This window comes from Callorhinchus milii, unplaced genomic scaffold (genome assembly GCF_018977255.1).
Source record: "Callorhinchus milii isolate IMCB2004 unplaced genomic scaffold, IMCB_Cmil_1.0 Scaffold1, whole genome shotgun sequence".
NCBI lineage: Eukaryota > Metazoa > Chordata > Chondrichthyes > Chimaeriformes > Callorhinchidae > Callorhinchus > Callorhinchus milii.
Window position 1 is genome coordinate 78,632,964 of NW_024704742.1, and position 25,654 is coordinate 78,658,617.

A 25,654-nucleotide genomic window follows, 5' to 3' on the forward strand; every position below is an offset into this window, starting at 1 on the left:
ACAATGCGAGAGGGGAATGAGCGATGACTTGTTGGAATAAGAACAACAAAACCAATATTGCCTCTCAATATATTGCCCGCCTCCGAGTGTACCTTACCCCAAATGCAGCTGAAACCCTCGTGCATGCGTCACCTCACGCTTGGATTACTCCAACGCACTCCTCGCCAGCTCCACCATTCACAAGATCCAGCTCATTCAAAACTCTGCTGCCCACGTGCTGATCCGGACCAAACTCCATACCCACATCTCAGAAGTTCTGGTCAGGCTCCACTGGCTCCCCATCACTGAACGGATTGACTTCAAGATCCTCACACTCATGTTCAAATCCTTCACTCCCTGGCACCTCCCTACCTCTCCGATCTCCTCACTCCCCAAACCAGCACCCGGCGCCTCCGCTCAACTGGCACCGGCTTCCTGCTCATCCTTTGCACCCTCCGCCTCACCATCGGAGGTCGCGCTTTCAGCCACTGCCCCCAAAACTCTGGAACGCTCTTCCTCAATCCTTCCGCCTTGCTCCCTCTCTCCCCTTTCAAATCCCGCCTGAAAACTTTCCTCTTCGGCCGTACTTACGGCCACCTCCTGCCTCCCCCTGGCTCAGAGTCAGACTCTACCACTGTTTAGCGATCTGAGACTCTACCATGCATGGAGGGCGCTATATAAGTGCAAGTTGTTGTTGTTGAAATGCTGTGCAGCAGGGCGGGTTACTGTCATTGACTTTCCTCTGCAGCAGATCAGAGAAGGATTGTTTCTGATCATAAAATTCACTCTCAGCCAGCCGCTAACCTATTTAAAAATAGGCAAAAGAACTTGCAAACTTCTTATGAACTATTTTATTTCTTATGGGTCAAAAATGCCTGTATTCTGCAAATGATAAATCCTTATAAAACAAGATTAAAACATAAATATTTCATTTTCAGCTTTTCAAGAACACTTCACTGCGCAGAAGTGTCACCCTTCTCATCCACTCTGCATTGACATGAATATTTCATGCTATTTATTCCCATACTTTCACACACGAGAAAACAATTATATACGCTTAACAAAACACATTTATTTTTATGCCTGTGACCTAAGATGCCCAGGTTGATGCATTCATGTCACCTGAAGTGTCTTTTTACTCATGGAAGTGTTGCTGTGGTACAGAAAACTGGTGCCCAGCTTATGAATGCAAGAGACTGGGGATGTCATTGTGATGGTGCTTTTGATACATTTTCTGGGGTATGTTTCCAGGCCATCAGTCACCCTCTTGTGGATGCCCAAGTGACTATTATTCATGACTTGATGCTGATCGTTGACACGATATTTGATGCGATGGGTGTTTCAACCAAATTTGATTCCGTTCTCACTCGATACTTATACTCACACATACACACAAACACATGCCTTCTAGCAGTCATCTTTGGATAGGAATCAGAAGCAAGAACCCAACCTCCAATGCTTTCTCTCCCAAGGCCAATTATTTGCATTCCAACTGCTGCTCTGGCTGAGATCAGATACCATAGCCTTGAAATGGAATTTGAACAAGAAATCATCAAGTCTGCTTTTCAATTGAGTTAGTGCTTTTACAATGAGACCAACTGGGCTGCATTTTTGTTGTGCCTGCAAATATTCATTGGAGTTTGGGTTCTTAGTGTGTACAGTTGGGGAAAAGAGGAATGAAATGTTAACCTTGAGAAATGTATCAGAAAATTTAGATTAAATCAAGCAATTCAGCTCAAAAGAATGCCATCTTCCTTATGCACATTACTGGGGGTTGCGGATATCAACACTTCTGTAAGAGTGGGATGTGTGGTATGGGGTAGCTTTTTGTGGTAGAGACATGCAGGAAGGTGGAGATAGCTTTTGTTTCTTTTCATGATCATCATTTGAACAGAGTGGATCGCCTCTTTGGAGAAACATTCATGCCATTGGCAGCACTCGAAGTCCATCTCCTGTCACAGCTGCTGCCCAGTACTCAGAAGATAAAGAAGAGTGACACTTAAGAGTTTATCATATTTAATTGACTCTCTCGAGCGCTCGGAGTACAATTGACTGTAATGAATTCATGAAACGAGTAAATTATTGAAAACTGGACTCAAGCGCATTTTTTTAATATTTCATACAAATTCATAGATTTGTTCTAAGGACACTTCGAGGTTTAGGCTTCATCCTGGTTTAGTTCTGATGCAGCACACCCTCTCCTCAATCACGTACCCTACTTACCTAATCCTGGAAAATTTAGGTGGAGATTGGCAAGAGCTAAGGCTTGGGGGGGAACGCTAAGAATATGGAGTCCTGTAGCTCAGTGCTTAGAGCACTCGCTTTGCAAGTGAGAGACCTGAGTTCAGCTCCAGGCAGAGGGCGAAACCTTGGGCAAGTTTCCTTACTCCACACAGAGCCTAATAATAATCCCTCCAAAACCAAAAACAATAATAAATTGGTCATTCTCAATCTACGACCGTTTGTGGGACATTGCTGTGCGCAATTGGCTGCGCGTTCGCCCACAAATATACAGTCAATTCACTTTACAGTGTGTTCTGTGAAGCGCTTTGGGACGTCCTCCCGACGTGAAAAGCGCTATATCAAATGCAAGGATTATTATTATTATTATTATAAGGTCCTACAATAAATGCAAGGATTATTATTATTATTATTATTATGATTGAAGCAGTCATGGGTTACGGGACAAAATTATTATTCTTTTTAAGATTATTACCCCCGGAAAAGCGATTGCTGGGTAAGCAGAGGCGCGGGGAGTAAGGAAACTTGCCTAACGCTTCGCCCGCCCGGGAATCGAACCCGGGTCCTCTCGCTCTCACCCCTGAGCTGCACCGCACCTCGATTTTTGAAACCGTTGGCGTCTGTTTGCAGTGAAGCGGTTCAGGTGACGGCTGCAGAGTGACAGGAGCTGAGAGAGAAGAACCCCCACCCCTCCCCACCCCCCAGATAATAATAATAATAATAATAATAATAATCCTTGCAGGGCATTGGCACAAGTGGGGAGCCCTTTCCAAACTGGGTAACAAAAGCTCTTCTTGGGGGTGGGGGTGGGGGGCAGATATACTTTTGCAGGTTTTAATTTTTTTTAATGTTTTAATTTTTTTATTGGTTTTAAAAAAAGCCGTTTTTCTCACCCCCGCCACAGAAGAAACCCCCCCCCCCCCGCCCACACCAAAAAAAATCGCCCAAAAAGGACACGAACCCGCCCCAAAATAACCCAAACCTGCCCAAGACAACCCAAACCCGCCCAAAACAACCCAAACCCGCCCCAAAACAACCCAAAACCCGCCCAAACCAACCCAAACCCGCCCCAAAACAACCCAAACCCGCCCCAAAACCGCCCCAAATCCGCCCCAAAACAACCCAAAAACGCCCCAAAACAACCCAAAACCGCCCCAAAACAACCCAAAAACGCCCCAAAACAACCCAAAAACGCTCCAAAACAACCCAAAAACGCCCCAAAACAACCCAAAACCGCCCCAAAACAACCCAAAACCGCCCCAAAACAACCCAAATCCGCCCCAAAACAACCCAAAAACGCCCCAAAACAACCCAAAAACGCCCCAAAACAACCCAAACCCGCCCCAAAACAACCAAACCGCCCCAAAACAACCCAAACCCGCCCCAAAACAACCCAAACCCGCCCCAAAACAACCCAAACCCGCTCCAAAACAACCCAAAAACGCCCCAAAACAACCACAAAAAACGCTCCAAAACAACCCAAACCCGCCCCAAAACAACCCAAACCCGCCCCAAAACAACCCAAAAACGCCCCAAAACCGCCCCAAAACAACCCAAATCCGCCCCAAAACAACCCAAAAACGCCCCAAAACAACCCAAAAACGCCCCAAAACAACCACAAAAAACGCTCCAAAACAACCCCAAAACGCCCCAAAACAACCCAAACCCGCCCCGACCTGGTCACGGTGGTGGTGGTGGTGATGGGGGGATTGAGGGCGGGGCCGCGAGGCAGGACAGGCGGCGCTCACTCACTTGCCCATAAAAGGAGGCGTTTCCTGACACCGGACGTGACGATGTAACGGTCAAATTTCAAACCACCGCGTCGCATAGAATGTTGTCACTTCCGGCCGGCCGGCCTGGCGCTTACAGACAGGGAGCAGGTCAGTGGCGATCAGTCCCCACACACACACACACACACACAGTCCCGTCTCTCCCCCTCCCCCCCCCCCCCCCCCAGGACTGTCAGCGACATCCAACACCAACTACTGCTGTTCATATAAATAATAATAATAAATTGGTCACTTCAATCCACCACCGTTTGTGGGACACTGCTCTGCGCAATTGGCCGCCGGGTTTCGCCCACAAATATACGGTCCAATTCACTGTACAGTCTGTTCTGTGAAGCGCTTTTTGAGACGTGGAGAAGACGTGACGAGCGCTATGTCACACGCGAAGGGCTATTATAACACTCGGCGTCTCTCAGCACAGGGCAGTGTGGGAGCCTGACCCGGAGTGGGGGGGGGAGGAGGTGAGCGTTAGCACCAGAGGTCGAAGAGGAAGGTCTTCAGGTGACACCGAAAAGGGGGGGGAAGGAGAGGGCCACGCGGCGGGAGGGAGAGGGCCACGCGGCGGGAGGGGGAGAGGGCCACGCGGCGGGAGGGGGAGAGGGCCACGCGGCGGGAGGGAGAGGGCCACGCGGCGGGAGGGAGAGGGCCACGCGGCGGGAGGGAGAGGGCCACGCGGCGGGAGGGAGAGGGCCACGCGGCGGGAGGGAGAGGGCCACGCGGCGGGAGGGGGAGAGGGCCACGCGGCGGGAGGGAGAGGGCCACGCGGCGGGAGGGAGAGGGCCACGCGGCGGGAGGGGGAGAGGGCCACGCGGCGGGAGGGAGAGAGACGAGCGCCCCAGAGTTTCGGGGCGCAGTGGCTGGCAGCGTGCGCGGCGGGCGGCCTGTGGTGGAGTGGAAGGCGCGACGCACAGTCAGGGCGCCTCGCAGGGCCAGTCGAGGCAGCTGGTGCCACAGAGGGGAGAAAGCAGGTCGGAAAGGTTAGGGAGGGATTGGTGCACGAGTGAGAGAATCTCGACACCGATCCGTTCTGTGTTAGGGAGTCAGTGGGACCCTGTGGGGAGGACTGGTGTGATGGGGGCACAGAGCTTAGTGTGGATGAGAATATGGGCAGAGCTGATAGAGATCAGTTGTAGTCTGTGGGTTGTGGAGCTGGGGTGTCAGTCGGGGAGGGAGGTAATGAAGACGTGGAGGATCATTTTGGCTGTGTTTGAAGTGAGACACGGTTGGAGGTGGGCAGTGTGAAAGAGGTGGAGGAAAGCGGTCTTGGTTAGAGCACTCGCTTTGTAAGTGAGAGACCTGAGTTCAATTCCAGGCAGAGGGCGAACCCTTGGGCAAGTTTCCTTACTCCACACAGAGCCTAATAATAATCCCTCCAAAACCAAAACAATAATAAATTGGTCATTTTCAATCTACGACTGTTTGTGGGACATTGCTGTGCGCAATTGGCTGCCACGTTCGCCCACAATATACAGTCAATTCAGTTTACAATGTGTTCTGTGAAGCGCTTTGGGACGTCCTCCTGACGTGAAAAGCGCTATATCAAATGCAAGGATTATTATTATTATTATTATTGGTTGGGGACCGAATGTGGGGGAGAAGGGACAACTGGGGTAAACCTGAAGCCCAGGTTAAGTCCGGTTCCGGTAAATCTTAGGGATAGGCTGGAGATGTTGAGGAGTTCAGAGCAAGGATAGAGCAGGTGACTGTGCTGGGGCAGAAGGAAAAAAAACGTTTGTGGAGATTAAGTGATGGTAGTTGGTTAAGTAGGACTTGAACCAAGTAAGTACGCTCCCGTGGCAGTGGATGAGTGGAGGAGGATAGCGTGATTGACTGTAGAATGGGCAGAGCGGTCCAGGAGGACAAGGAGGCAGAGCCCTGGTCACCGAGAGAGAGGATGTCATTAGTGGCTTTGATTCGTGTCTCTCCGCTGTGAGCTGGGCGGAAACAAGAACAACTCGCATTTATATAGTGCCCTCCATGCCCGGCGGTGTCTCAGAGCACTTAACAATGGCAGAGCCCGAGGCAGAGCCAGGGGGAGGGTGAAAGTGACTATGGGAGTGGTCGAAGAGCAAGGTCTTCAGTCCCGACCTGAAGATGGGGAAGGAGGGAGCGAGGCAATTGAGGGAGGGAGTTCCAAAGTTTTGGGGCGTAGTGGCTGAACGCACGGCCGCCGATAGTGGAGCAGAAGATTCGGGGGACACGGAGGAGGCCGGACCCAGTAGAACGGAGGCAGCGGATACTGCTGTGGGAAGAGAGGAGGTTACAGAGATATGGGGGTACCAAGAAATTGAGGGATTTATACACTTGAGTGAGCATCTTGAACCAGACTGGAGGAGCTCGAGAAGGGAGTGGAGGGAGAGGTGAGAGCGAAGTTGATTTGCAACAACATGTTCCAGAACTTTAGCAAGGAAAGGCAAGTCAGTAGGTTTGAGGGATCAAGGGTATTTTTTTTTGAGGATCGTGTTGTGTTGGTGAACGGATTGATTTCAAGCTCCTCACACGTGTTTCCAAATCACTTCATGCCCTGGCACCTCCCTACCTCACTGACCTGCTTACTCCCCAGCAACGCTTCCCGTTTTCCCGTTGCCTGCGCTCGATTGTCTGCTTCTTGCTTGTCCCTCGTGGCCTCTATTCCACCATCGGTGGCTGTGCTTTCAGCCACTGCTCCAAAACTCTTGAACACTCTGTCAATCCCTCTGCCTTGCCCCATCCTTCCCCATCTTCAGATTGCGTCTGAAGACCTTCCTCTTCTATGGTAATCTCAGCTCAGCATTGTGCTTCGCCACTGTCAGGCATTTTGGCACACTACCCTGCGTGAGGAGGGCTATTTAAATGCAAGTTGTTGTTGTGATGGTGGTTGAGAGGGAGGAAGGAGAAATGGGGCAAAGGAGAGTAGAGTGGAAGAGTAGGTGATGTACTGGGCCAATAGAGAGGTGCAGCCACAATTTTTGACACCTGGTCTCAGCACTCTGTTGCCGATTGTTTACCTGACGCTACTGTGGTCGGAGCGTCTCCAGACACACACGTGATGGGGAGGAGGAGGGAGACAGTCCTTCAGAATCCGGGTGTTAACTATCTTGGAAATGAAGAAGTCCAGGAGCTCTTCGCACTTCAAGGCAAGGATCGAGGGTGCTTGAGGGCGCACAAAGGTGGTGAGTGGTGGAGAACAACACGTTTAAGATTATTTCAGCCTCCAGAATGGCCTTGGAGTAAAAGGCAGATTTGGCCTGAGAGAGGGAGAGGCAATAGGAACTCAGATGCTTGAGCCACATTTGGCGGTGAATCTTGAGGCCGGGTTTGTGCCAATTGCGCTCGAGCATCTGGGTTTGGAATTTGAGGGAGCAGAGGTGGCTGTTATATCAGGGTGAGCAAGTGGGTTTGGAGATGGCTTTAGATTTCAGGAAGACAAGGGAATTACTACCCCTGCCCCGCCCCGGATTCTGTCCACAGTTATAGCATTCTCCCCAGGCTCTGTCTACATTTATTATAATGCTTACCTCGCTCAAGCTGTTTAGCAGAAGATATGTCTGGAGTGATGGTGCCTCCCGGGAACCGATATTTCTGCACAGCCAGCAGAGGCACGGAGAGATTCCTGGCGGAAGAAGTGTGTCTGAAACTGTCTGCCTCTAATGTGAGTAAATAAAGCACTACAGTAATAAAGGACTAGCTGTCCTGTCTCTCAAATTCAAACCCCTAATCTCTCCAGCTCCTCAAAACTCCTTGCTCCTGTTTCGAGCCGCTCCAAACCCCTTTATTGGGGCTTGGGGAGGACTGTAAAGAGAGGCTGGGATCTGGAGGGAATGGCCAGGGTCTGTTAAACAGAGGCATTTATTCTATGTGGATTAGGTAGATGGAGGATATTATGATTATGTTAAATCACTCACAATACAATGATGTGTCTTATAATTTGGGGATCTTTTAGCCTATCCAAATAGAAAATATGATGTGGTAGGAGGAGCGCTATTTTGTTTTTAACATTTTATGAAGGTTTGCTACTTTCAATCAAAATTACATTCTTTTTATTTGTTTTGTCATAGCAGCTCTTCCCCACACTGTGCTAGGGCTCAGATTGCCCTCTAGGCCCTGCCTGTCGCTGCAAATTTGAATGCCAATATAATGGGATAATATTTAATTTTCTCCTCACCTCTTCCATTCCTTTGAGGAAATGCTAGTGTCTAATTATAATATCCCTTTGAAAATCGGTTAAGGACTCAAAACTCTGGATCTTCACTCTGTGTATTTCAAAGGCATTCAGACGCTTTAACCAAGAAAGGGATGGATTTGTGTAGCAGAATGCTACCCTATGTTATTTAGACAGTATATTTAATTTTTACATGCAACTATGTTACACTGTCTATAAAATAAAAAGTTTAGAAGCTTCAAAAAGATCAAACATAAGACCCTAAATTCTCCTGATCTGAGCCTGAAAGACCATTTTGTCTTAAGCTTTAAAATTGTGCAGATTGATTCGTTCTTAATTTGGAATCTGTTTCTTCTGCGGTTATTAAAAAGAAATTCAAATGAATTCAAGAATTTAATTCTGCACAATTTTAAGGTTTAAGACAACATTAATTTAAGTTTTAATTTGGTAATTGGTTTAATTTACCAGCCTTCTCATTCATAGAAATGAGCTATGTAGCTTCATATGGTTTCTAGATTGGCTGTAACATTTTATGAATTGATAGTTATTTTTAGCATTAATTCCACTGACAGGCATCGTATTTGATAAATAAAGTGGAAATTGTATTATTCCTTCTTTCTTGTCAGGTGGAACAAATCTCTGGAAAAGTGTTCTTTACATCTGAAGCAGATTTGAAAAAACTGAAGAGTCTGAAATGCGCAGAAAGACTGTTTCTACTTGTGAAAAAGTTACCTCCACTTCAGATTCCTGGATATAGAGGTATGACATTTGTTTTCAAAAAAAATGGCCAGCTCTTAAGGTATTTAACTATAGCACATCTTCAATTTCAATGCTGGTGTGTAACTACAGCAGTAAATGTCAGCTTGTCTCAGTTGGTAGCACTTTCACCTCTGAGACAGAAGGCTGTGGGTTCAAGCCCCAAGCCTTGGAAGTCACCTCGTCTAAGCTGACACTCCAATGCAGTGCTTAAGAACGCTGCATTGTTGGAAGAGCCGTGTTTCAGATGAGACATTAAGCCCAGGTCCCGTCTGCGTTTTCAGATGCATGTTAAAGATCCCATGGCGCTATTCAAAAAGAGAGGGAAGATTCTCATGGTGCCCTGGCCAACAATTCTCCAAATAAAATTGTTCATTGCTTCATGGAAAATTGTGTACAAATTTGCTGTATTGGTTTACATAACACACAACACTTTTCAGTATATTTAGTGAAGCACTTCGGGACGTCCTCCTGACGTTAAAGGCGTTCTACCAAATGTAAGGATTACTATTAATAAATATGTTTACCATGTATTTGACTATTAGACCTTATATTCTCTTGTACAAAGATGGAAATAAAGTATTTATTTCCTGTAGCTTTGTTTGCAGTTATATTCAAACTGGTTGCATCAGCGAAACCCCAAATGAGCATCCTTCGAAATAAGTGAAGCACATACACCTCCTCTAATAGTCTGAACGTAGGCTTTTTTACATTCCACTTATAGGTTGTCTGTTGTTGATTCAGCAGTACTTTAGCTGCTTCTATTTTTACAGCAAAACTCAAGTTTTTTCTTTGTTTTAAATTCCAAGGAAAAGGAATTTATGTTCTTCAGAAATGTGTGATTGGAGAACCTAGCCAATGGTTGAACAGTGTTTCCACATGGGAAAATCTTCAGGACTTTCATAAACCAGAAGAACAAACTTTAGGTGTGACTGAAAACGGGCTAAAACGGCCATCCCAGGAAGAAAGCAATGAGACAAAGACTAAAAGAGAAAAGTTAGACAGTGACCTAGATGAAGCCGCAGTTACAGCCCCGGATAAAAGTCCAACCGGACAATCTGATCTCCTTTCAAAAACTCAAGGAAACCGCCAGGAAAGTGTTACAGCATCACAGAGCACACTGCCCCCTGATGAGCCATGTAAGCCTACGAATGAAAGTGATACCACCAGAATGAGTTTCAGAGTCTCCTGTCGTTGCAGTGGCAAAATGGCTAAAAGGTTTACTGCACAGGTAATTATTTTCAAATGTATTATGTAATAATAATAATCCTTGCATTTGATATAGCGCTTTTCACGTCTTCTCGACGTCTCAAAGCGCTTCACAGAATATACTGTAAAGTGAATTGACTATATTTCTGGGCGAACGCGGCAGCCAATTGCGCACAGCAATGTCCCACAAACAATCGTAGATTGAAAATGATCAATTTATTATTGTTTTGTTTTTTGGAGGGATTATTATTAGGCTCTGTGTGGAGTAAGGAAACTTGACTAAGGTTTCGCCCTCTGCCTGGAATTGAACTCAGGTCTCTCGCTTACAAAGCGAGTGCTCTAACCACTGAGCTACAGGACTCCATAATACTGCATAATACTGCATAATGCACAGGGAATTAATATTGCAGGAACTTTGAGCAGAACAGAGAAGTTCTGAAACAAAATGATTTTTTTACTCTGTAATTGGAGAAAACCAAGGCAGATTTATAATTTGTAGGCTGTTTTCCCTTCCCTGTAAAACACTTTGGGATGTTTTAATTTTCCAGGTGCTGCATCAAATGGTAGGATTGTTGCATATTTTCCTGTAAGTCCTTATCTGCTCCTTTAAGGAGGGAGGGAATTTGGAGGTTTGGAGCTCGGTGGTTAGAGCACTCGTCTGGCAAGCGAGAGACCTGGGTTCGGTTTCCGGCAGGACAAAACCCTGGGCAAGTCTCCTTACTCCACATGCCTGAAAATAATCCCTCAAGAAAAAACACATAATAAATTGGTCACTTCAATCCACGACTGTTTTTGGGACACTGCTGTGCACAATTGGCTGCCGAGTTTCGCCCACAAATATACAGTCAATTCACTTTACAGTATATTCTGTGAAGCGCTTTGAGACGTCCAGAAGATGTGAAAAGCGCTATATCAAATACAAGGATGATTATTTTTATTATTATTGAAACACTGCAGTATAATAAAGCCTATTGCAAATGTACCAGAAGTCAGTGGTTAATGAAATAGTGTGACTGGTTGCTGAGCTGGCATTAATTCTGCGCTTCAAGAATATTGTGTAAATTTAAAAAACTAATGTACAGGTTTTTAAAAAGGCCACTTTTCCACTGCTATAGTGTTTGCTTAAAAAACAATGCAGATCACGTTTCTGTTTGAGACGCCTGGTTGCTTAAAGCATTCTTCTCCAGCCCCCACACTGTCGTGTCCCCCAGTGCTCTGTCCTTGGCCCTCTCCTCTTTAATATCTACATGCTCCCCCTTGGTGACATCATCCGCAGACATGGGGTCAACTTCCACATGTGTGCAGATGACACCCAACTCTATCTTTCTGCCTCCACCCTCAACTCCAGTACCACTGCTGTCCTGACAGACTGTCTGTCGGACATCAAGTCCTGGATGAGGGCAAATTTCCTACAGTTGAATGTGAACAAGACTGAGGCCCTCCTGATTGGCTCACACCAGCGCCTCAGCACCTCAGGCTCTGGCAACATCAACCTCCATGGTTGCACACTGCAACTCACCAAGACAGACCTAGGGGTCTTGTTCGACCCTCAACTGTCTTTTCTCCCTCACATTCAACCAATGACCCGCTCTGCCTTCCCTCACCTCCGTAACACATCGCCCGACTCCGCCACTACCTCACCCCTCAGGCCGCTGAAACTCTTGTTCATGCCTTCATCACCTCCAGGCTCGACTATGCAAATGTCCTGCTTGTCAGCCTTCCCAACTCCTCCCTCCACAGGCTGCAGATAATCCAGAACTCTGCAGCCCGTGTCCTCTCCCGCACCAATCTCCGTGATCCCATCTCCCCCACCCTCGCCCGACTCCATTGGCTCCCTATCCTTCAAAGGATCCAGTTCAAAATCCTGGACCTCACCTACAAAGCCCTCCATGACCTCGCCCCACCCTATCTCTGTGACCTCCTAACCCCCTACCAACCCACCCACTCGCTCCACTCAGCCATCTCCGGCCTGCTCCATGTCCCCAGACCCACCCGCCCATCATTGGCAGGAGAGCCTTCAGCCACACTGCCCCCAACCTCTGGAACTCCATCCTCCAATCAAACCGCCTCACCCCCCTCCTTAGCCTCTTTCAAGTCCCTTCTCAAGACCCTCCTCTTCGACTATGTCATTGGTCACCCCCCTTCCCCTCCCCTCCCTTCTCCCCCCTGACCGGAGCTCGGGTCTGAAATGCTGCACAGTGCCAGTCCCAGTGCCTTGGGACTTACTCCCGATGTGAAAGGCACTATACAAATCTTGTTGTAATCTTGTTGTTGTTGATCATCTTTAGATTTGCATTGAGTTACAATGTGACTCACAAGATCACATTTGAGATTGTTCCTAACTTGTATTTGGACTAAGTGTATTTCTACAATACAGTACTCCTTTTGCTGATTTTACTCCTGATTTTCAAATTGCACATTGTCACTGTAAATTTATATTACAAGATGTGTTGGGTGGAAACATTATTGCCAGGGGCAATTTTGGAAGTGCTAAAAGTGGTAGCCCATAAAATCCATGGACACTACAATTTACAGTAAATTTTGTGACGTTTCGATGATGAGATGTGAAATCCACTGATTGCTATAGTGTGCTAAAAAAATGCAACAAATGAAAAAATTATTATTCAGACAGGTACTGATGAAGAATCCTTTGATTTGATTCTTTCTAGAATATTCATCTTACCATCATGTCATTAAACCATCAAACTATTTCTTAAATAACTCCAGCATACTGTCTTCTACTATATCATAAATTTTCAACTCTTCCTGGCCAGGTTTTCACAGACGCAGAATGTGAATTTGCAGTTTTTTTGTTGAAGATCATAAGGCCTTGATTGTGAATGTACTGATCCTGCAGATATTATTCCTTCACAGGAGTTGGGAAGAGCAATTGGGGTTGCACTTGCCAAGGAAATGGGCTGGAAAGCAGAGTTGAGAAACCCTACACTCGAGGTAAGAGCATAGCAATTGGGTACCTGCATTCAGATTTGTCCTTACCTTCATGTCAGCCACAGAAAATGTAGTCAATATCCTGAGTTTTGTACCCTGTGCTTGGAGCCTTATTTTATTATGTGCCCATGATGTTAGTGATTTATCTTATAGAAAGGTTTCTGCTTAATTTCACATGATCTTGTGCTATGCTGCCAAATTCACTTCACATCTTGCCACATGGGCCAAAAATATCAGCATAATATATGATGCTTAAGCCAGTTCTGCAAATTTATGAATCACCACATTTGCATTTTAAAATTGTACATCAATCCAAGAAGCCAACACTGAGTACTACTGGCAAAGCTTCATAAACCTTAATGAAATACTTTTAAACAGTCCTACCTCAGTCACTATGGTGGTTTCGGGGACAACCTCTGTACATCCCAAAATGGCTCTGTTAACTTCAGTCGGAAACAGCATTTTAAATTGATTTATGAACAAATCTGCAGCTACTGAAGCTGGACCAAAATCACTATGCCTGACTTTAATTTAGTCATCACACCTGTCATAAGGAAAGACCTTTATTTCTTAATGAGATACATTCAGTTGGAGCTAATAGAAACCTTTCTGTTTACCTATTGTTTGCTTGCCAAGGTTGCAGGATGTTTTGGGCAAAGGATATCTAACCCTGTTGTTACCTAAGTAAAACCTTCTCAACTTGCTTCCAGCAGCTACCAGGGTTAAATCTCTGATTTTTTTGCCTAGTGATTCTGATTGAAATTAATTTAGTGGCGCCAGGTTGTGTCTGAGATCTACTTCAATAGAACAGCTGAGGGGGAAGTGGATCTGGAACATCAGATGGTATACAAGACTAAAAATAACTAGTCAAAATTGCCAAGGTTTTCTATAAGGTAGTAAACAGCATTTTGATGGTTTTTTACTTTTAAAGAGAGATTTACTTTGAATGGAAAATATTTTTGTCATTTAGTCCAGCTACTGAATTATTTAAATCTCGAGTTCTATGCATATCCTGTGCATGCCTGTACTATTAAATAGTTATCATTTATAAACTACTTTTCTAACGTATGTGATACCAATTAGATTTAATTCAATGCCTTCTTTGCAGGTCTTTATTCATTTAAGTGACATTCATTGTGTGGTTGGAATTCCTATTGTGAGGTATCAATCTTTATAATTATTTTGCTTGACTTTTTTTCTTAATTGCTAGCACGTTATTACACATTGTACACGCATTCTAACTAGCATGTGTTCTTGTATATGTCCTAGGCTCCCTTTAGCTAGCAGAGATTATATTAAAACCGTTGGATTAAGATCTACTGTAGCTTGGGCAATGGCATATCTCGCTGACATCAAGGTAGGCATCAATGTTTTAATAATATTTGTGATTGAATATGGGATTTTTGCTTATTAACTACATAAAGTATTGCGCTTCCCTGCAGCCACTTAACTGAGATCAATTACATAATTTTTCACTCTGTTTTTCCCAGGACCTCAAACTGAAACTTCTAATCTCCTTCGGTATCCTCTTCTTTCTGCAATAATGAAGCCTCTCAAAGCTAAACATAGTTTGGCTTGTCGTTACTTCTGAATTTATCTCTTCTACCCTATTTTTTTCAACTTGGTGGTATCCTGCATTATGTATCTAATGTATATTTACTGAGCTGTGATGTTGATGGTGGTAAGTACTGTATACTATACTGTGATAATTTTTAAATTGCATCATGCAACTATAAAACATAGGACTATTTCCCCCTGTTTCTAGACTGGTTCATTTGTCTTGGATCCAATGTGTGGAATGGGAACCATCTTGGTGGAAGCTGCCAAAGAATGGCCTGTAAGTAATGAATCAGAACATTCTGCATGTCGAGCGAGCAGGGCAAGTTGTTTTTTGAACATTGCATAATATTAAAGCTGAGGCATTACTGAACTGCCTCGTTTAAATTCATATTAAATTACTGTACGGGTGGGCAGCAGTAGCCAAATATGTCTGGTAGGACATTGATAAAGTTTGGGCCTACTTGTACAAATTGCTGATATGATCAGTTAAAATAGTTTTTTTTTAGTAAACTCAGAAGACAGCAACATTTAAAAGAAAAGCTGCACTCAGAACTTACTATATTTTCACCATTCCGTATTTCTTACCACAATTTTTTTATCGTCTTAATAACTGCTTCAGTTTTTGCTTTGAAGAAGACAGTTTACTACTGGAGAATGAAGCAGTTATCAAGATGGTAAAAAAATTGTGGTGAGAAATGCAAAAGAAAGAAAGTTGCTGTCGCATTTATTTGCCGATCACAATGTTCTGCTTTGCTTTCTCAGTTTTGACAGAAAAAGTCCCTGATCTTCCTGCATTATCCTGTCCATTATTCCATGTAAAATTTACAAGTTTACCTCCAAATAATTTTGATATGATATATGGTTTCTTGATCTGGATTTTTTTTGGAGGGTGGGGGCAGCCAGTTATCTGATGTACATAAAAATCCCATACATAAGAGTCCAAACCAAAATATTGAGAGTTCCACATATGTATGGTTTCCGTTTATCTGGTATAGAGTGAGTACTCTCTTCCCCATAGGAACACTCCCAGAGAATTAGGTGCCGGTTGGCAACAACCATAACTTAAAGATACCAGAGCGTACATTGGGGTGCTGCAGGAGATTAACTAAAACCCCACAGGCAACCATTGAAAATGAAGGCAGGCATGCATGTCCATTTAGAACCACCTTGCTCTTTAGGGCTTTGGCTTGCAGTGTTAACAGCATTGAATGGGAAAAATTCCATCCCAATGACTCCTGGTGTGCTCCTCCGAGTTTGAATAATGAGCCAGGCTGGTTGTTTCATCATCACCAGTGTTTTGGGATACCGAGGACCTAAGGTTGGGTATCAGACTACTGAGACTGCCATAGAGAATCAATTGTATTCTGATCTTACAATTTCTAAGCTGGTCTCCTTTCTTATCGCCCGGAGGTTGATCAATCAAATCTGATAAACACCAGTTTTGAGCCCTCATTGAGTGGATAGCAGGTACCAATAACACTTTGGGAGCCACTCAGCAGAAAACGAGTGAGAGTATTGCTACCATTCTTCTGCTCCCCCACAAAGCCTGTTTTCTTACACCAACCATTGAGAGATGGTTCAACCAGCTGGGGATTCAGAAGTTTAGCAGCAGCTCTTTACTGATCTGTGTACCGATGAAGGTAGACACCAATCCCTGGATATATGACCATGGGTTTGTATGAAACAATGTTTTGCTTTGTTATTGAATACTGGAAATTCAGGAAAGGAAACTATTCCAGATGACTGAATGAAAATTTCTGTATTTATAGGAAAACTCTATCCTCTTAGTTGTAGCATGATGAAATTGACTATTTTGTTACGTTTACTCCTCCCCCCCCACCCCTTTTACAGAATGCCTATTACCAAGGGATTGACAACAATACCTCACAGTTAAAGATAGCATCCACCAATGTATGCTTTGCAAAGCTAGCTGGCAACATTGATCTAATGAGAGCTTCTGTCACAGGTATTGGTGAATTCTATGTACTCTGTCAAATGCAAGATTTATACTTTTCAATGATTTAGCTGTACCAAACTTTCAGTTAATAATGTGTGTTTCAAATTAGTTTTAGTTTTCAAGTTTAGAACTTTAGTTAATAGCACTGTTGCCTCTGAGTCAGACGTCTGTGAGTTCAAACCTAATTTTGGGACTTTGAGCTCCCAGTCCAGGCTGAAACTCAGAGCAGTGATGGGGGAATGCTTCGTCAGAGATTCCATCCTTCAATGACACATTAAATTGAAGTCCCATCTGCATGTTCAAGGGGATGATAAAAATCCCATGACATTATTTGAAAAGGAAACAGTGCCAGTAATTCCATAGATTTTTTTTAAAAATGGCCAATCATTTCATGGCTTTTTGTGGTCATTGCTGTGTGTAACTAGACTAATTAATAATTAGTTAACTTTCATGTTGGGAGGACGTCTTAAAAGGATATACTGTAAAATGTAATGACTATTTTGTGAGTAAATTTAATTTCTCAGCGTTTTAAATTTGGTCAAATGGATTTAATACATGGTGAATATTATAGAGTAGCGTTTTGGACCCCATAAACAATGTATTCATGTGTACATAGGGTATTGTGGAACCATAACTTCATGGCCCCCAATCTAATCAATGTTTTCATTATTTGGTTCACTGGATGTCTCATGAGAAGCTTGTGGAACAATTCAATTCCTTGCTTAATTTTAAAATGTGTATTTTTTACGATAAACATTTAATTACTGCGTTGTACATTGCAGAACTGCCTCTTCTTTCTGAAAGTGTGGATGTAGTCATTTGTGATGTTCCATTTGGAAAAAAGTTTAAAATTTCACAAGACTCAAAGACCGCAATGCCACATATTATCAGAGAGATGGTGAGGTAAGTCACATCAAGTACCAGTGCTCTTTCTCAATCTAAATGTCAGTCTCATATATTGTTAAAAATGTTTGATTGAAATTTTAAAGGGGAGGGGAAAGTATCACAATTTGATCATTGTAAAACTGCTGTGAAGAGGATTTCCTTACTGTATTGAGTAATTCAGATTATGTTAAAAAAAATTCTCTCAGAATTTTTAAAGGCTTAATTGGAATCCTATATGACTGCAGAGTAAGACCTTCTCTATAACAACCATTTGTTTTATAGGGTTCTTCGTGTAGGTGGGACTCTTTTGCTTTTACTTAGTCAAGAGCTGTCTTTGGAAATGCAGAGGTGGTTCAAGTCGAGGAACCAAAAGTGTGACCAAACAGAACTTTCTGCTGCAAAGGACACTGATAGATTATCAACGAAGCTTTGTTCAGACCCAGTGAAAGATTTTGACATTGTCGTTGAGGATATTTCTTTGCCCGGCATCACTGGTGAAAATGAAAAATGTGAAATGAAAATAAAGGCTATTGCTCCCCTAGTATCGAATGGTATTTTCCAAGTGAGCCTGGGTGTAACTGAGGCAGCTATACACAGATACAAGAAGTGTTCCGTAACATGAATGAACATTTCCAATGTTGTGGATTATATAAGAGGACGTTTTCAAAAATGTTAAAATTACCTCCTGATGCAATTGTGTCAAATTCACATTGCTGAGTCTTAATCGGCTTACGCAAACGTCTTTGGAGCTAGTATTCAGTCAGAGGCCTTTTTGGATTCAGTGATTCCGCACAAAAAAAAATGACACGTATCAAAATAATTATCGAAGAAAACATGAAGATTATGATATAAATACAATAAAGCTGAACAGAAATAGAAGAGAAAATGAAGATAAGTTGAGCAGAGGACATGCAGTAATGTTTTTAAAATGTAATTCTTTAGACTGGATAACTATTAGTGGTGGGGCAAGCTTGATGGGCTAAATGACTTCCTAAACTTGTGTCCTCACCAAGTGGTTTGTTTTTGAACCAAATTGACTACTTGTCTAGCTGGAACTATATTAGTGTGAATAATTCTGTTGTTTTTGCAAAATAATTGTGAGCATGTTTGGGACAGGCAATACCATTTAAGGTATAGTTTTATTGTAAAACCATAACTTGTTGTACAATTTTGCAAAAGTATTGATCCTTCTGTTTTGCTGAAGATTGCATTTTATGAGTGTGGATGTGTATTTGTGTGTGTGTATGTGTATTCCCAGATTTTTCAAACAAATTAACATTGTTATATAATGTATAAATATTAGGTGCAGTATGACTAATGTATCAGCATGCAGGATGTTGATGGGATCCTGTTTTTTACATTTTTATTACTCCGCTCTGTTTTAAAATAAAATACAAAAAAAGTAGTGGTGACTGAGGACTTGTAACTTGTGTACCTTGTCTTCAAGATGGAAGATGAATCTGGCAACACTGGATGGCAATTAGTCAGTCGCAGCAATCCTCACAGATTTTATTCCCCTTCCCTTCTTTTAAATCCTTGGGAGATGAGGATTCATCCTATTGTTGCCTTGTTGCATATCAACAAACAGGAATAGAATCAGAATCTCTATATGTGAGTGGGACCGGCGCAGGACTCGAGGCCTAACGATGAACGGGACCAGCGGGAGTAGTCTCCTTCGGTTGGTCCAGGTGCTGAGACTCTTCAAAATCTCCCGCCTGCACCAACTGCAGCTTGGTAGAATATAATGTATTGATATATTGTCCATTCTCAGATCTCATCATTATCTTGCAGGTAAATCTATTTGAGTACCATCAAATTTGTATAATTAATCTAATACGATGCATTAATTCTGTAAATTTGCTTGGACCTTACGCCCATTTAAAAGAATTAACACCATTCACTAATGGAGATAATTCCACAGTTTTGGATGACATCCAATAGCCATGTGTACATTTAAACAAAAATGTATCTTCTCATTTGATCTATTTAATTTCTTTATTATCAATCATGAGATTCAGCTTTCTGCTGACATCAGGGAGATTGTTCCTGGTCAAGAAATGGATGAGATGAGGTTTACAACCTGTTCTAGACATACGCAGCCAGGCATTTATCTCAGTTGATCTTTTGCCTTTTGCACACTTAGGAAATTTATACTTGTCAAGACTGACCAAGTTCAATGGCACCATGTATTATAGAATTAGGGAAAGCGTGTTAGACTAAATTGACACATAATCTGTCAATGTAATAAAGGAAGAGCTGAAGGGATGGGCACCAACAACACCTTGCATTTACATAACGCCCTCCATGTCGGGTGGCGTCCTGGAGCGCTTAACAATGGTGGAGCCCGATGCCGAACCAGGGGGAAGGGGAAGGTGACGAGGCGCCTCGAAGAAGAAGGTCATCAGGCGCAACCTGGAAATGGGGAAAGGGGACAAGGTGAAGGGAATGAAGGAGAGAGTTCCATAGCTTCGAGATGTAGTGGAAGGCACGACCACTGATGGTGGAGCGGAGGATTTGAGCGACAAAGAGAAGACCGGAGCCAGTTGAGTGGAGGCAGTGGGTAGTGCTATGAGGAGAGGAGGTTAGAGAGATATAATGATACAATGATAATGTCAGAGTGCTTCATAAGAACAGGTCCCATCCTGAGCAAGCGAGAACGGCGTAAAATTGATTAAAGTGAGGGCATGGAATGATTTACAAGAAAGACAAGGATATTTATAAAACACCATATGATAATTCATGCGTTGAGAGGCTAATTACAGAAGGCCTTAATTATGTAAGTCATAGCTACTGCAAATATTTAATTGTCAAATGCATAATTCTTAAATAATTTTTAATGATTAATTGTAATGATAAAAATAATTCTTAAATTTATATAGTGCCTTTCAACATTGGGATGGCATCTCAAAGCACTTCACAGGATACACAGTAAAGTGTAGCGACTGTATTTTGAGGTATTTTGTACTGCAAAATATGCAAGCTTACCTAAAAATGCGCAAAAAAACTGCAGATGCTCGAAATCTGAAAACAAGAACAGGAGTCACTGGAAACACCTCTAATATACGTATATTTTAACACCTATTATACTATAAATAGAGGTGTTTTAACCTTTGTTGCAAACCCCCCCCACCTTTGGTTGTATCATTAACACCTCTTTAACCCATCATCCCCTGTCCTCTACCTCATTTTCTTCTTTGTCTTCCTTGCCCTACCTCCCCCCCTCTCTATTCGTCCTTAAAAGCCTCTCTTTCCCAACGTGCCCCAGTTCTGATGAAGGGTCATGGATCCGACACGTTGATCCACTTTCCTTTCTCCATAGATGCTGCCTGACCTGCTAAGCGTTCCCAGCGACTTCTGTTTTTGTACGCAAGCTTAGCTGTTCTTAACACAAGGTTCATACACAGGTCATAATACATCAATGTAAAATGCTTGGATTAGCAGCTCATGCAAACATGAAATGTCTTTTTAAAATAAATTTGTTTTCATGTGTTTTAAACAGATATTTAAATAGAGCCTTAATAAAGCTCAAACGGTATCAGATTTGAAATGTAATAATACATCACTATTTCCAAGCAGAAGTAATGGCATAAATCTTTCTGTAGAAGAGTACCTGGTCACAATTTTAGTGACCAGGTGGACAATATGCTTACATTAGCAGCTTTTTAAATGCTAACATTACTCACCACTATCAGCATGAAATAATTCTACAAAATATATTTAGTGTGGACTGGATCCAAATGAGACTTTGGCCCAATTTCCTAATAATCCTTGCATTTTTTGATATATCACTGTATCATGTCTTCGAGACATCTCAAATGTACCTCACTGAATATACTATACAGTGAATTAACTGTTTTTGGGGTGAAATGCTGCAAACAATTGTGCACAGCAGTGTCCCAGAAACAGTCGTAAAATGAGGGACCTAATTATTTTTATTAATATTTCAAAATAGAATAGGTGTCACTTTTGCTCAGTTGGTAGCACTCTTCCTCTGAGAAAATTGTGGGTTCAAGCCCCATGGCAGGACTTTGAACTCACAATTTCGCCTGATATTCCAATGCAGTACTGGGGGTGTGCTGTATTGTTGAAGGTACTGTCCTCCGGATGAAACACTAAACCGAGGTCCCATCTGCCTGATTAGATGGACGTAAAAGATCCCATTGGCACTATTAAAAAAAGAAGTTTCCTGTGTTCTTTTCCAAAAATCCCCAAATAAAATTGGTCATTCACTTTATGGTTTTTTTGGGACATTGTTGAGCGCAAATTTACTTTTTTGCCTGCAAATATAGTCACTATTCTTTACGGTAAAATTCTGTGAAACGCTTTGAGATATCTTGATGCACTTTGCACTTCTATGTTGCCTTTCACATCTTGAAGCATTTGTTCTATTTCAAGTACTTGCTGTATAGCAGTACTGCAAGGCATTGCTGATGACCTGGGCCAATAGAAAAGTGTGGAAATATTTGCAAAAAATTTGGGAGCGTTGTGTGAAGGTTGCAGGAAATTGTGGAGGTCTTTTGTTAAATTCTGTGGGGAAGTTGCGGGGGTTGATTGATGCTATTGAGAGATGCATTTTGCTGCTAACCTACATTTTTTCTCTTTTTCATTTTTAAAAACTAAACAAGAAGAAATAACAACATCATAGATTATTGGAAAAAATCTATTTATTAATGTTTTCTTTAACAAAAACAGAACTCCTTGTTTTGTGTACTTGCATAGAAACTCCTGGAAGGCAGAAGCTTTTTCAAGTGGTATGTCTGCTCCAGTCAAACACCGCACAATGTCCAATAAGAATTCTTTCCTCTCCATAGATGATGCAGTGGCTCCAGAGAAGAAGGTTGTCAGAGCAAGTTGTCTTTGAGGTTCAGAATCACCTGGAAAGGAAAAAATAAAAATTGATCTTCATAATGCATTTGTCATCAGAAATGTTCTGTCTATTGTTTTTGTTTGTTGTGGTTGTTTTATGTTCTTTTAAAATTAAGTCAAAAAGGAGGGAGGTTAACTTTTGTAATCATACAAATTAAGATCTTCTTTCAAATTAAAATGAAAGCAAGTAATAATAATACATTTTTATTTAATATTATATATATCAAAAGTACTTTAACTTCTTTTTTTTCTTTATTGCCCCAGCAAGGCAGTGGCAATAAAGAAAGAAAAAGGTAAAATACTTTTGAAGTACATAATATTGAATAAAAATGTATTATTAGTTGATTTCACTTTAATATTTCCGAGATTTCATGTGCTCATCAATGGTGTACTTGCGAACATGGTCAATTGTGTGACAGCAAACGTGGCAAAATAACTGCCCCCCCTCTTCATCAAGGTCATCTGGATAGAGTACAATTTTTTGTATTGTACAACCTAAAAGTGAAACAACTCCTATTAAAACTATAGGTATGTATTTCCTGAAAATGTAGTTATGTTTAAAATACTAAATATTTTAATTTGAACCGTACAGCACTTACCGAGAAGTCGTCGCGGTAGTGTGTGACTCAGCTACTTTTCCTATCGAGTTTACTCACCGGCAAAGTCGATTTCCTGCACACGCCGCTTCCACAATCCCAAAATTTACCACGCCGTGTGTGTGCGATCGGAGCCGCTCCGAACATGGTAGCGGAGTCGAGCAAACAGCGTGAGAGGCCTGGGGCCAAGCGCACTGTGTGTAAAGATTAGTACCCGAGGGGTTGTTTGGAGTTTGGCAAGGCTCGTTGTAGTGGAAAAAGTGCGCCCGCACTTTTCTATTGGCCCAGCGGATGACAGATCAGCCAACCTGGCTAACTGGCAGGATTTGAAAGGGAAGATTGGTCAATAGGGACAGATATTCTTCCCAATCGGCTACTGTTAAACTTGCAAGGCAAATCGCTAATGAGTAGGGTGCTACGAGCTGGACAAGCACCGGGAAGCTTGCCAGACAGTACTTTGAATGGAAAACTACTCAGTTTTCGCTTGTTAAAGTCCAGCAATTCCCCAATACACTCTCTGAGGTCCCCAAACCTGGGTTCTCACCAAACTGAACCAACTAATCTCTGGAACTGGGTAAGCAGTGTGCATCCTTCCAGGGAGAGAGTGAATATTTCAATCCAGGTACAGGGAAATGCCCACGTGTAGGTGGCTGACACATATGGAAGTCTCAGTCTGATTTGGATACTCTTGAGCATGGTGACACATACTCAGTTAAACCCTCAGGAAGATAGTTCATACCGCCTGATGCCAAAGCCAATCTTCGCTTCAGTTGCTCAGGTTGGGAAATATCCCACAGGAGTTTATGCCACTTAACAAGTCTCTTGTGAGGGTGGCAGGTGCACAACAGCTGGGAAGGCACCATGTCACAGGCAAGAGTGAGGACTGGCTGCAATTGTATGTTGTTCTGTTGTCAGCAGATTGAGGAGGTAAGAGATTGGGTTCAGTGGAATAGACATTGGTGTCAGTTAGTGGTGACTCATGTGTTCCCCCCTTATACTCCTGGACTGATGGTATGACCAGAACAGATGCAGATATATGCCCCTCACTAAAAGTAAATATCTCATAATTTTATGATGCACCAAGGCAGTAGATGAAAAGAAAATAGGTTTAGAGTTGTAAAGACTGATTTCAGGACAGATCATTTCTTTACCCAGAGGATAATTAAGAACTGGAAGACTGGCTGAGGCCAGGACACTGGAATCATTAACAAAAATTTTGATGCTTGATCGGGTTAATGGTCAGGTGGGTGTTCTGAAGGAATGAGATCAGATTAGGCTGAAGGGCCTTTTGCATTCGAACTAACCTTGTCAACTTGTGATAACAACAAGTTAGGGGTGCTTAACATCACCCTGTGGCAACATCAACTTGCATCTATATAACCCTTTCGCATAAACATTGACAGTAAACTTGTGGTGCAGGGAACTATGAGGTTTAAGATTAACTTCACTAAAGAGCAACATGTGAAATGCATGAAACTGGTGATAGTGACGAGAAACCTCCCATTATTTGATACAGTCACCTTGGATTTCAAGAACATTTGTTGTTTTTATATTTTTAAAAATTATGAAATGTCTATACTTGGGTGTTATTTATGTGATCCTTGTGGAGTCCGGCATCTTAATTGGTTGGAGCGAACATAGGGGCAGTACCCATTTATTCAATATCTGTTCACTACAAAAACACAGTCAATCACAATAAATTTATAGTTTTTAATTTTTTTTACAAATTTCTTGATAAACTTTACAATAAATCCTGTGAAACGTTTTAAGACATCCTCCTAACATGAAAGGCGCTATTCCAAAAGTAAGGATTATGATTATTTTAAACTCAGTGTTTTATTAATACACTTACATGGCTTTCTTTGCACTGAGGTGAAGATCTTAGTTGAATTGATTGAAAATAATTTTGGCTATAGAATAAATTTAAACATTTTGTACTTTTTTTATTATGAAGGTCCTCAGAAACATGTCTTTCGTGCTTTTTGAATGTGCTGTACACATTATTTGCAAGCCAGCACTGTCTTCACTATTATAACCGTTACTGTGTTACATTTGGCCTTGGGCAAGAATAATTAGGAATAATTATTTCCTTTTGAGGTAAGAAGAGACTGGCTACCATAATATGTTGGTACATTGCCATTTAACCTCTGGGAATTGGGTTTGGATCTAACCCAGACTGATGGGATGGAAGTTTCCTCTCTGCCAGCTATAAACACTCTTAAGTAAATATGGTGTGGACAGTCGCAAACCAATTCCCTGTAGGCACAAGTCCATTGATTCAATCCCTTCCAGCAATAATTCATCACATATTAACCACAAAATGGTTGTTGTAGAAATTCCAGTGGAGAATGGAGAGACTGAACTTCAGATAGATGGTGGCAGATTTGGGGTGTGTTACTCTGCCTTGCAATGAAAAAGACCCCAGTAACGTAATTCCAGAAACTATTAGAGACAGATTGGCAAGGATTAAGGCTTTATGGACCTCAGAGCATGTGTTAGGTTATTGCTGGAGTTTATCTTGCTGAAAACACATAACTTGCCATTGAGAGCAAAGACTGGCAAGTTTCCTGCTACTTGTCCAGCTAGTTCCAAGCTACTCATTTGGGTTAATGGGAGCTAAATGGAAAAAAAATCTCTGTCTGCTTATCTTCCAACTGCTGCCAGGAAGCTGGGGTGGCTGGTCTGACACCAACAGTGTGTGGAGTCCTGTGCTCTGGTCTGGCTCAGG

The 25,654-nt window shown here is 42.5% G+C and overlaps 1 protein-coding gene across 2 annotated transcripts; it reads left to right on the top strand.

Annotated features, from left to right (window-relative positions):
- Window positions 1-4,064: 4,064 nt before the first annotated feature.
- Window positions 4,065-18,930, top strand: thumpd2 (THUMP domain containing 2). 2 transcript variants are annotated; one of them, XM_042332444.1, is made up of 11 exons: window positions 4,065-4,100; window positions 7,515-7,638; window positions 8,775-8,907; window positions 9,714-10,135; window positions 12,988-13,065; window positions 14,171-14,223; window positions 14,332-14,419; window positions 14,828-14,899; window positions 16,474-16,588; window positions 17,362-17,482; window positions 17,747-18,930. In XM_042332444.1, exons 2-11 carry the CDS (start codon window positions 7,531-7,533, stop codon window positions 18,084-18,086), a joined length of 1,530 nt encoding a protein of 509 aa, XP_042188378.1. In that variant the 5' UTR covers window positions 4,065-4,100; window positions 7,515-7,530; the 3' UTR covers window positions 18,087-18,930. The 2 variants fall into 2 exon arrangements, with proteins under 2 accessions (XP_042188378.1, XP_042188383.1); XM_042332449.1 differs by having other exon boundaries at window positions 4,079-4,100; window positions 7,476-7,638.
- The last annotated feature ends 6,724 nt before the right edge of the window (window positions 18,931-25,654 follow it).

Bases quoted from the DNA above. Each gene is read 5' to 3' on its own strand.
- thumpd2 (XM_042332444.1), top strand. From the start codon at position 7,531: ATGTCTGGAGTGATGGTGCCTCCCGGGAACCGATATTTCTGCACAGCC. The intron at 16,589-17,361 runs GTATTGGTGAAT...TGTACATTGCAG, and splicing joins AATGAGAGCTTCTGTCACAG to AACTGCCTCTTCTTTCTGAA. The intron at 17,483-17,746 runs GTAAGTCACATC...TTTGTTTTATAG, and splicing joins ATTATCAGAGAGATGGTGAG to GGTTCTTCGTGTAGGTGGGA.